Source organism: Uloborus diversus, chromosome 2 (assembly GCF_026930045.1).
Source record: "Uloborus diversus isolate 005 chromosome 2, Udiv.v.3.1, whole genome shotgun sequence".
NCBI classification, from domain to species: domain Eukaryota; kingdom Metazoa; phylum Arthropoda; class Arachnida; order Araneae; family Uloboridae; genus Uloborus; species Uloborus diversus.
In genome coordinates, this window is record NC_072732.1 from 145,379,401 (window position 1) to 145,391,658 (window position 12,258).

The window sequence follows — 12,258 nt, forward strand, 5'->3', positions numbered from 1 at the left end:
AAGTCTAAATACATTAATAGGCTCAGAAAATTGAGTTAACCTGAGAGCAATGTCTTAAGCATGTCTGTTAGTGGTACCGTTGCCCTCCCTGTTTTTTTATACTGCTGATAATTTAGTTTTTAGCATTTGCTGATATTGAATTTGCATTCCGTTTGCAACAAAGTAAAACGTTAGAGCCTTATTTCAACGTATTATCAAACAGAAATTTTATAAGTTAAAAGTATTTGTCATTTGTTTTCTGAAATAACTCTACTAAAAAAACCCTTTGTCATTACTATACTGTGACAACAATTCGGAAATGTTCCTTAAAAATAATCGGCAGCTAATGTGTGCCTAATTTCTGCCAGTAACATATCTTACAAAAACAGGAATGTTTTTATCTTAAAATCCTTGCTAATATTATACTGCAATGTTTCTAAAGAATTCAGAAATCTTCCCGGTAAAAACCAGTCATGCTTTTGGAAAAAATCAGGAACGTCTAGAGAAAACTTAGGTAGGTGGAAAATAGGTTGGCACCCTCTTGATTTACCAGGAAAGCTCCTACAGCATTATTGCGACTATGATCAAAGCTAAGATAGAATTTCAATCAAGTACCAGGCATCTTATTTGCCTGCAATTCATGCAAAGCAAAGCTACGGAATCCAGACTCTTTCATTTCGCTCTCATTGGTAGCTTAGTCAATCTGGAAGCGCTGTTATTGAACTGAATGCGATACACTTAATAAATGCGCTCAGTTAATCTTTATATGAGTAGTTGAAAATATTTTTCACAGCATTCGAGCAGCCTGTAGAAATTCAGGAAATTTTACAAAAATACTTTATTTTCGTAGGAAGTTGATGAAAATCTGAAATCTCGGAACGTTGCCCGAAACTAATCAGTGATGTTTCGGAATTTTCTTGCAGTGAAGTTTCTTTTTCTGAAAGATTTTATTGCAATCAATTCATTTTATGCAAACCTGATCATCAGGTAAAAACTTCTTATTTTCCAGAATGTGCGAATTTGTTCTTTGTTGTGCTATTCACTTTGGAAATGCTGTTGAAGCTCTTCAGTCTGGGTATCCAAGGCTATTTTGTTTCTCTTTTCAATCGCTTTGACTGCTTCGTGGTGGTGAGTTCCATCCTAGAGACTGTGCTGACATACTCAGATGTCATGCCACCGCTTGGAGTGTCCGTGCTCAGATGCGTCCGGTTGTTACGTATCTTCAAAGTCACTAAGTAAGTAATTTAACTCAAAAATGTATTTTTTCTCCTATAACAGTATATTTATACTAAACGAATAAACGACTTGGTGTAGTCAGGAAAATGCTTTGTTAACGTTTTGTTTTCGGCTGAAAATTTTTAAACTGTTCTGAAAGACCTCAAGTATTGACATGAAGATAAACTGAAGTTCGTCTTAGAAAGTTCGTTCGATTTAGTTAAACAACCAATCATTTATGAAGCAATCGAAAAGTTTTCACTTTTTCTGACTAACATGTAACTAAAAACTGTTTTTTTTTTCGTAGATTTGGATAGATTTGGATATTGCTACGTACTTTGTTCACACAATCTGAACACACTTTGTAGCATCAACATCTTTTTTGAACGGTTTTCATTTCTTTTTCAATTTACAAATAAAAAAAAACATATATGTATTTCAAATTGAAATATTATGTAACAAAATTACAGTTAGAATAATCAGAATGTTTTAATACCAAGGCAAACATTGTTAACACTTTAAATAAACCAATGGTCAAAAAGAGAAATTTTGAACGAAAAGTCGTGAATACTACTTTACTATAAAACGAAGAAAAAACAATTTTTTGGCGCAAGCAGTCCTATTCAAAAAGTTATTTAATGTCATTGCATGAAGAATTAATGCCAACCCTAACCCAAATAAATCTAGTTAAACAAAGGCAAAACAAAGTGACGTGCTTTTAGTTGATTTCAGTGCAGTAATTTTTCAAACATTAAGTATATTATAAATCAAAGATACATGTTTCTATTCCTTATTAATTCCAGAAAATTCATGATTTTTTTTTTCGACATTTTGCTCTTATTTAGATACTGGGCTTCACTCAGGAATCTTGTGGCGTCACTTATCAACTCCATGCGTTCCATCGCCAGTCTTTTACTACTACTTTTCCTCTTCATTGTCATTTTCGCCTTACTCGGGATGCAGGTGTTCGGAGGAAAATTCAACAACAATCCTTACGAGGACAAGCCGCGAAGCAATTTCGATTCCTTCTGGCAAAGCCTTCTTACAGTCTTTCAAGTAAGTTACTGCATTAGAGTTCCAATTATCCGAGCTCAAACTATTGGAATAGCTGATATTCCGAATCCCTTTAAGAGTTTTGGAGGAAAACGTACTGCGATTTGCAAAATATTGATTGTATCCATGCGCGCTATTTTTCTTCTATCGTACGTGGATTTAATCAAACAGCTTACTTTGACCGATATGTTCAGGAAGCAATGACATTCATTTACAGTAATATACTAATACTGTTTTAATGTACAGCACTTGTCAGTACACTTAGCATGAAAAATGTTACTTTTCAATTTGATTAAATATGTGCTCTTTTTCTTTCAAAATAGCTTTTTTTTTTTTAATTTCCGCATACATACGTAATTGATTAAAATGCACCCCTTTTTCCGGAAAATCCAATTATCCGAATAGGGTCCGATCCCAATGTGAATCTGGATAATTGAAGTTCTACTGGATTTAAAATATGATTGATTGTACGGAAGGAACATGAAATCAGAATGTTCATTAGCTCTTTTATTTAAAACTGCAGCCGCTGAAAATTTGCTCAGGGACAGGTTCGAAGATAGTCGAACACCTTACCTACTCCCAATCCCTAGTACTCTTTTATGCCGGGATTTTAATAGGATTTTCATATTATTGAGCATCTCCATCCATTCAAGAGCACTGAAGAACTTAACCTTTCTCAGCTCCATATTCAAACTTCATAACCAAATTTGCATCCAATTTCCGTGATTGAAAGTGTCATTGAAAACGACTTAAGTCTAATTTTCGAATAAAACGAAAACCTTAGTGAACTTTTACACTAATAAAGTGACAGTTTCAAATGGAAATATTTTTTTTTAAATAATTTTCGACCAAATAGTGCATAATTTCAAGTATTAGACTAATTAAATTAACACTTATTATAAGAGGAATAAATAAAACATAAAACAAAGATGTCATCAAAAGGGGGGGGGGCTTAGTTCAATTTTGCAAAGATATATGTAATAATACTACTGACACTAATAATACTAATGACACTAATACTAATAAATGACTGTACTAATACTAATAAATTTTTAATTATACTATTACTAATAAATGACTTATTGGCAGTAATAAAATGAGTTTCAAAGGGAAATAAATTAGTAAAAATAATTTTAGACCAAATAGTGTGCAATGGTAAAAGATTAGTTAAAATTAACATATAAGTTATGAGAGGGAAAAATAAAACATAAAACAAAGATTTCATCAAAATGTGGCCTTTGTTCGGCTTTCCGGAGATCGGTCTTCAACGATGCAGAACTTTGTAAAACTTCTTTCATTGTCAGCGCAGCGTATACGCAGAAAAAACAACTTGACTCCCTATCTTTGCTGGAATGTGATACAGATTTTATCAGTTTTCAAAATTCAAATAGTTTAAATTTTACTGAAAACATTTAGCTTAACACTAGAAAGACGGCGTTTTGCGTATACCTAGAAAGACGAGCAGCGGTCAATTTGACTGCAATACTTAAAATAATAGAAATTTCCTCCTTTTGGGATTTTCAGCCATAGAAAAGATTTGTTTCATAATATCAAAGTTTAATTTAACAATTTAATCCTAATATAGTCTGCAAATAAGTCTCAGATAGCTTTTTTTTATTTTACGTTCGATCAAGTGAAATACACATGCTTTACACAATTGGCATTGAGAAAGAGGAAATTTGTACAAAAAAGAGGAAATTTTCTTAGCATGTAATAACTAATAAGTACTATAATCAACCATGCATGTGTTTGATTTTAAAAATATCTTAATATCGCAAGATACCGTACATTACTTTCTTTTACAGTATTTCGAAATACTTATGTTATCACGTCACCTGTATATTAGTCATTAACAGTTTTTTGTTTGGAAGTTAGAACAAATGCTCGTAGTTTTAGTTCCGCGTAATTTAATTTCACACTATTTTAATCTTTTTCCTGAGGTACTTACTTATTTATATGCAGCAAAATTGATCAGTGGGGATGACTTGGCGGAAATTGAAGAAATAAGAGTTCTGTTTTTGAAATTTTCTCCTTTTTTTTCGGCGTCGGACCCTTTTCACTCTTTCTTTCACTACTTTTTAAATTTTGAGCATCAGTTTTTATTAGCGAGGTTTCTTCTCATTCTAACTCAGAAGAACAATCCTTTTCTGCAAATCTAGGCTCCGAAAAATATTCGCAATAATCTCATGAAAGCAAACTATTCTCATCGCTAGAAATATATTTCTCTTCAGATAAGTCAGACTGTTCATTCAAACCATAATCTGTTTTAGATATAAATCTGCAACAGTTTCAGGAGTTAATGTTCCTATAAGTTTTGCTTGTCAACGGTTCATCTCGACATCATGAAGATAATTATGTGACTGAGCACTTCATTATCACCGAAGAAAATAAACGTCAATGCTTCAAGCAAAGCACATGTTTTGGTGCACAAAACAATTCCAGCAAACATTTTTGTAATTTACCTGTTTATATTTCCTTTTTTTTTAGACCCAAAGTAATTTCACGTGTCCAGTCACATGCTTTTCAAATTTACCTTTCCCAACTTTGCCCCCTGTGCAGATAGCAGAAAACTGAAACCATGCAACCAGCAGGTGTTTCGCATTTTCCTAACAGTTCAAAGAATTAAACCTGACCAACAGGTACTACTCAAGCTCAAAAGAACATTACTCACCCTGACAACTAACAATAGTCCATAGTACACACAACTGATAAGCGAAAAAAGAAGAAAACGGATGCATAAAGAAAGGTTCACTTAGCGGTCAAAATGACCGTAGTCAGTCTTTCTAGGTATACACATTTACAGCGACTACAATAATAATCCTAAAAGGAAAAAAAATACTGTTGTAAAATCTTAATAAATAGTTAGGAAAAGTCAATGAAGGAAAAAGAGTTTGAAAATTAAACGCAGCAAATATGAGCATTTGAAAATCGTTTGCGGTCAAAATGACCGCTTCCGTCTTTCTAGTGTTAAATTTTCGAAGAAAAATTGATCCTTTGCATTTCTATCGTGCTATCTGACGTCAGAGCCTGATTACCGCAGGGGCATGTGGGGCACAGGCTCCTCCTCTTAGATTTCAGGAGGGGGCCCAAAATCTCCTTAATTTATCATGCTTATTAAAAATAAGTAATGGTTTCACTTAGAATCTAGAGTACAATGATATAATTGATAGCTTTACAAATGCCAAAACAAGGAAAAAAATCTATTTGTTGATAAAAATTCCCCTTCAAAATGTCTTTGCAAATCAGAAAACCACTCCAAATTTAGTCTGTATTTACTATTAAAAGTTATATCATAGATAATTTTAGTATTTGCGGTTTACTGCAGTGGGCAAAGTTTAACCACATTTTATATATTTATCGTATATATCTTCTACTTTTAAAATGTATGCATTATATTGTGTTACCACCAATTTTAGCATGGTTGTGTAAAAACGCAAGTATCGAAATATTTTATTGCTTCAGCATATAAAAAAAAGCGAGAATGGGGGGAGGGGGGCACAGAATGAATTTCGTGCTCAGTGTCTTAAAAAATCTTAGTCGGACCCTATGGGGGCCCTGAAATAGAAATGTGCCCCAGGGGCGTAGCTAAGGGGGGGGGGGTTGGGGACAAAAACTCCCCCGAAACGTTAGTCTCAAAAAAAAGGGAAAAAGAAGAGAGAAAAGAAAGAAAAAAAAGAAAAAAAATCAAAACGACTTTTTTCTGAGTAACAAAGGTCAAAAATTCACTTCGCTCCCCCCCCCCTTAATGCCATTGAAAATATGCTCCATGTGTGACCCTTAAGCATAAAGACGCCTCCCTGTGCTGCGACAATTTTTTGATAATTGAGTGAAATTTGACACTTCACTTTAGAAATGAGATTGATTTATTAAATCCACGTATATGCAGCCTTTCTTTGTCATAGATTCTGCAAATTGTTAAATATGTTTAATTTTATGAGCCGCGCAGTGGGAATATTGCATACAGTCGAATCTATATATATATCGAATTTCACATTAAAGAAAAAAAATCGAGATAAAGAGATTTTGAGATACGGGGGCTTTAAGAAACTTTTTATAGAAGTTTGAATTATGATTGTGAAAATTTGAAATAGATACTAAAGACAATATGGGCTCTTGATTAAAATTCCTCTTTATTAGTTTTGTTAGGTATTTATTCTATTATTACATTATTAAGTGCTTTATTGCGAGTTTAAGGAATCATTTTGACAGTAAAAGAAACTTTAAGCATATCCTTTTCAAGGAAGTCTTTTATTGCTTTTCGGTCCCTGATTTTTTTTTTTTTTTTTTGATTCATTATTTATCCTCTTGAGGTTAGCAATTTTTGCAAATCTAACTTGGCCAGTATTCTACGATTTTCTTTTTTTCATCACTTGAAAAAACTTATACTTTCTTTTCACTCCAATCATTTCGGTTTTCTAAGGAATCACAATTTTAAGAAAGAGAGCAACCAAAGAACAGTAGTAATCCAGATAACAGAGCGAAATGGCTTTTAACTTGAATGACCTTTAACCATGAACTTGAAATGTTCATTTTTTTACATGTCAAACCTGTGAATTTCACCCCTTTACTCTTCTGCCAAGAAAGTGCGCGAAACGACTGTCCTTTAATTAATCTTCCTGGAAAGCCTCTTCGTGGAATGCATTTCTCCCTTTTTTCCATGCCTCCTCAGCTCTTGAAGACAATTCCTCTGTTTCTGAGTTGAAGAAAATGTTTTTGTTTGCTGCTTTTAAGATCATTGGGCTTCGAATTCAAAAATGATAGCATAACCGGAATTCGAAGCGGTAGAGGTTTTTGTTGGTCTGGTCTCGTGTGTGTCATAGATCATAGTCAAAACGACCTTTGCTAACTAGAGTATCCATTGCAATCACATTGATTTTTCAGCCAGTATTTACTGCATATTCTTTTGGAAACGTACAGTCTGGTTAAAATAGTACATTCTAAGTGAAAGTTGTTGCATAATGAAGCGAGCAAAACCGATAAAAAGCTTTTTTAAACCCAAAGAAAAAAAATTAAAATGACGAAAAGGATTGCTCTAAAAAGAGAAAGTTAATGTTATCTGAAGAAAACGAAGTACAGTCTGCAAAGCAGCATTAGTCCCATCGAACCCTTCTGAAGGTAATTTTATTTTAATTCAAAAGAAAAACTGCATAGCATTACATGAATAAAATGTTTAAAAACGAAATGAATCTAGATTATTTCTATTAGCTTGGTTCGCATTAAAAAGTAGAAAATAAAAAAGACTTCTGTTTATAATACACGAAAATTACTGTTGCTCTCCCAAATAGCTATTTATGTAAATTCTAAAGCAGCTAATAAAATTAAAAATAAAGACTTGAGAGGAGAACAGATGGTATGCATTTGAGCGAATAACTTTCTACCGCCTATATTTCTTCCCTAACTTTTTTCATTCAAATTTTATTAGCTGCTTTAGAATTAGCATAAATGTAAATACATGAAAAGCAACATATAAATATAACGATATGAAAAGCAATTTCATTTTTTGCGGGTTATAATTCAAGAAGTCTTTTTTTATTTTATTTCATACTTTTAGTGCAAACCAAGTTAGTAAAAATAGTCTTTATAGTCTGACCATGGATGAGATTGAAAGTCAAACATCCAGTTTACAGGCGGAAATGGAAGTATCTATTAGTTTTCAGGGTTGCCAGCTTTTGTAGAAGTGTGTTAGCCTCTAAATTAAGCAGTCACACTGAAATGAACGGAACACGCTCATCAGATATTTGATTTCCCCCCTGATTTGGATAGACTGGTTTTGACAAGACCGTTACTAGAAAATTTCACTTTAAATTAAATGGAGGGAAAAGAAAAAAAAGTTGAATTTTCCATAACATTAAAAAAAAAAATCTTTGCTTTTGTTTTGTTTCACACAAGTATTGGAATTGGGGCACTCCATCCCAAAGTATGTAAGATTCACCTCCCTCTTATTTTTTTCAATACTAAAAAAATGTACACACACACACACACACACACACACACACACACACACACACACATATATATATATATATATATATATATATATATATATATATATATATATATATATATATATATATATATATATATATATATAAAGAAGTAACCCCCCCCCCCACGAAAGTCGGATCTAGCTACGCCTCTGTGTGCCCCATTTCCAATGTCAAGATGATCGGACTCTGTATGACGCCCTAGAATTTTGTATGGCCCTAAAACAAAGACGTTAATGTTGACCCATTTTTCTTCAACGTTTCCAAAAATAAGACTAATGCTTGCATATTTTGGATAGTACACAAGTTATGTAACAGTATAGCGTTAGAAAACATCAAATATAAGTCCGGAAAATGTGAAAATTGTGTTTTTAGTTGAAATAAAGGAAATGGAATGTTTTTTAAATTGAAACACATGATAAAACGAACGTTTTAAAATGAATGATAAAACTAGCGTTATGGCATAAATGATAAAATTAACGTTTTTAAAGGTAAAAATTGCAAAATTATTACACGCACTTGTTTTGGGGTTATAAGTCCTTTCTTCAGTATATACAAGTAATTAGCTTTCGACACTAAGCAGCAATGTTAAAATTAACTTTTTTTGTGTCGAGAAATTGTTTCTTTGTAAACCCCCCCAAAAAAATAGTATGAAATAATTTTGCAGATTTCAGCTCTACGAATAATAGTATTTTCCTCCTTTTTATTTTTTTTAATTATATTTATTATTTATTTATTTATTTTTTGGTATGCACAGAGGTAAGGTTTTTATTTGTTATTCTTTAAAGTAGGAGTGTACAACTTGGTATATTTATTTATTTATTCATTCATTTATTTTTTAATATTTACTTTTTTTTCTCTTTACGCAAAGGCAAGCACTCTTTTTTTTTCACTCTTTCAGTATTTTTAGGCGTTTTGATTTTACTTCTTTTTTTTTTTTTGAATACTATATTGTTTAAATATGATTATAAATTGTCTGCGCAAAGCTAAGCGTTTGTATTTCTTGTTACTTTATTTTAATTTAGTAACTGAAATTTATGGTGAGACAAATGATCGTAAAATTCTTTATAATTAAGAGAAACATTACGTGCGATATTTTTTCCTTTTCTTTTCTTTCTTTCTTTCTTTTTTTTTTTTTTTTTCGCTACTTAAAATGTTTTTTTTAAATTATCACCTGCAGTTTATTTTCAAGGTCAGTCCTACAGTTTTGACCTTCTTTTCTCTTCACAGATTTTAACTGGTGAAGATTGGAATGAAGTTATGTATCATGGCATCAACGCATATGGAGGAGTTGGTTCACCAGGCGTTTTAGCATGCATTTACTTTATAATCTTGTTTATTTGTGGAAATTGTATCCTTTATATTGTTAAAAATGCTTTATTTTTCAATTTATCAAGATATTGTCATTTGTCTAATTTATTACAAAAAATGTCCAAAAATTCAGGTGTTAAGATGTGTGCTTTTTTTGTGCTTTTTCTTTTTTTTTAGAGGGGGAGGAGGAGAGGTCTGTGGCTTGAGATCCTTAAGGGAAACACTGTTTGATTAAGACCAGGGGGTTAAAAAAATTTCCCTTGTGAATTTTTTGAAGTTGAAATCTTCAGAACACGGTTGTAAGACCATCTTTGGTGACGTTAAGGGGATCGGCAAATCCTTCCGATTGCAGCTCCAAAAACGTAATTTTGGTTGACTTACAATGATGTTACGGGGAGAAGTTTTCGGAAGCTCTCCTCCGGAAAATTTTCGAAATTCAAGCCCCAAAAACTAAATTTCAGACAAATCTTTAATAATGTTGAGAAGAGTGGGGAGGGGGGAGGGGGGCGGAGAGACATTCCTCAGGCAAATATTTTTGAAATTTGCTTTTAAAACACAGGTTTTAGAAGATCTTCGGTAATGCTAATGGGAGAAGGAGGGGCCCTTCTTCGGTAATTTTCGCTCCAACGGAAATTCCTTCGAAATTGAAACCCTAAAAACGAGAGTTCAGATGATCTGTAGTACTATTGAGGGGGGGGGGAGGTGTCTTGCACTTTTCCCAGTTTATGTCCGAAAAACGAAATTTTTGACGGCTTTTTTACAGCATGGAAAATTTTAAAAATTCCGGGGTGTTCTAGACTCCTGATCCCCTGCTGGCTATGACTTCGGGAGCGTTATTGGGTGGCAAGAGCTGCCCTGATTTACGAATTTCACTTTTATTTTTTGTTTTATGTTTTCGGCGATTTTCAGTTGTTTAATATAAATGTGGCTCTAGAGATCAACCAGCACCCGTGGACCGGTAGTTCTATTGGAACACACCCAACATGAATTAAAAGAAGAAGGGCCCCTTGTATTAGAACTTAGATCACTTTTTCCGCCGTGTCGTATAATGTAATGCAATGTAAATTTATTATGGCGGAAATTATAAAAAAAATTGTTAAAAAGATTCCAATTCCAGAATTAAAAAAAAAATGTTATTTTATTTATTGCTTAATTCTGTTTTGGTAAAAATGAACATTAATTTTTGCACATCAAATACTCGTACTTTGTGGCATATCTGTTTTAAAATTAGGTAACTGTTTTCAAACGCTTTATTTATGAAAATGTTAAATTGCAATCATAGAAATTTCGTAACACACATCTACTCGAAACAAATACTAGAAATGGTGTGGTTTTAAATTTAAAGCTAGCATCAAATACGAGGGGGGTGTCAATTGCTCTTGGGTCAACACCACAAATAATAACAGTCGCATTTTTAAAAAGAATAATGTATCCATATTTACCCAAGAAGCATATTATGATTTGAAATTTTGATTATCATTGATTAAACTGATATTAGTTTGATTGAGCTTGAATAAAACTCGAATTTAATGTTCATGTTCTCAAATTCAATTCCTTTAAGGAATGCTTTATATGTTTAACTTTACTTTCCCGTGTAGCTGAATCTGATGAGTATACTTAAGTTTTCTTGTAATCATACCTATTGGCATTATTGCTAATTTTACATTTGGTTTAAAAAGCTGTTCAAAAATACTTAACTCAATTAGATATTTTACTGAATGTATTTTTAGCTATTGCTGTTGATAATTTAGCCGATGCCGAAAGCCTCACAGCTATAGAAAAGGTATTCATTTAATTACATTCTTTTTTTTTTCTTAAAAAAAATTTCGTCATTTCCTTGTGAGACATAGAACTCTTATACCAGTAAAAAGCATTTATTTTTCTGCCTGATGACAGCGTAGTTTATGCATTTACAGTTTATGTAGCAGTTTAGTTAAACTTCTTTATATAGAAAACTTGGCTTTCTGCTTCCAAGTCTTGAAGTTGACATTCCCACCCAGTATTAGAAAGAAGGCAGAGGTACTTACCTGGTGGAAGGGGGAGGGGGGTAATGACTCAGTGTGTACATTTGAAATTTTTAAGGACGGGGCTATTTTTAGAGATATTTTCTTTCTTTCTTTCTTTTTTTTTTTTGGCTGCTCCTTTGTTCTTGGAGACTCCTGAATATAGGGTTGTCAGGTATATTTTGGTTCCAAATAGTTTTTTATTGCCTATGATCTAGGTGCCAAACTTGGTGCCTAAAATTTTAAATGGCAATGAAACATATCTTGTGCTACCCAGAATAGTCTTTATTTCTTTGGATGGATTTTAAATTATAGAAATACACCTCGAAGTTCTTTGTTTTAACTATTGACACCTAAAAAAACATTGCATACATCATAATGATTTTTAGATTTGAATTCTTATATCTAACACCATTTTCTCCTCATATACTTAAAAATAAATAAATAATTCTTCTTCTTGAATATAAAGAACAGTAGAATCTTAATGCACCCTCTTGTTAAAAGTTTTAAACTCCAATTTTTATGTTGTAAGTTTTCTGACATTTTTCTGTTCTTAATTTTCTTTTGTTATTTGAAATTGCTTTTCATTGCTCCCCAAAACTTTAAAGCTAAAATTTGATTTCACTCAAGTACCAACCTTTTTAATACTAACATTCTCTGCCCCCTCCCCCCCCCCAAAAAAAAGTTCTTTAAGATACTAAAAGAGCAATGTT

At 32.5% G+C, this 12,258-nt stretch overlaps 1 protein-coding gene across 1 annotated transcript in view; it reads left to right on the forward strand.

Annotated features, from left to right (window-relative positions):
• Window positions 1–12,258, forward strand: part of LOC129217393 (muscle calcium channel subunit alpha-1-like) — a 145,912-nt gene that overhangs the window by 56,190 nt on the left and 77,464 nt on the right. Inside the window, exons 11-14 of the mRNA XM_054851690.1 lie at window positions 989–1,214; window positions 2,040–2,250; window positions 9,462–9,582; window positions 11,249–11,325. Of these exons, the coding sequence (XP_054707665.1) occupies window positions 989–1,214; window positions 2,040–2,250; window positions 9,462–9,582; window positions 11,249–11,325 (635 nt within the window). The remainder of the gene's footprint in view (window positions 1–988; window positions 1,215–2,039; window positions 2,251–9,461; window positions 9,583–11,248; window positions 11,326–12,258) is intronic.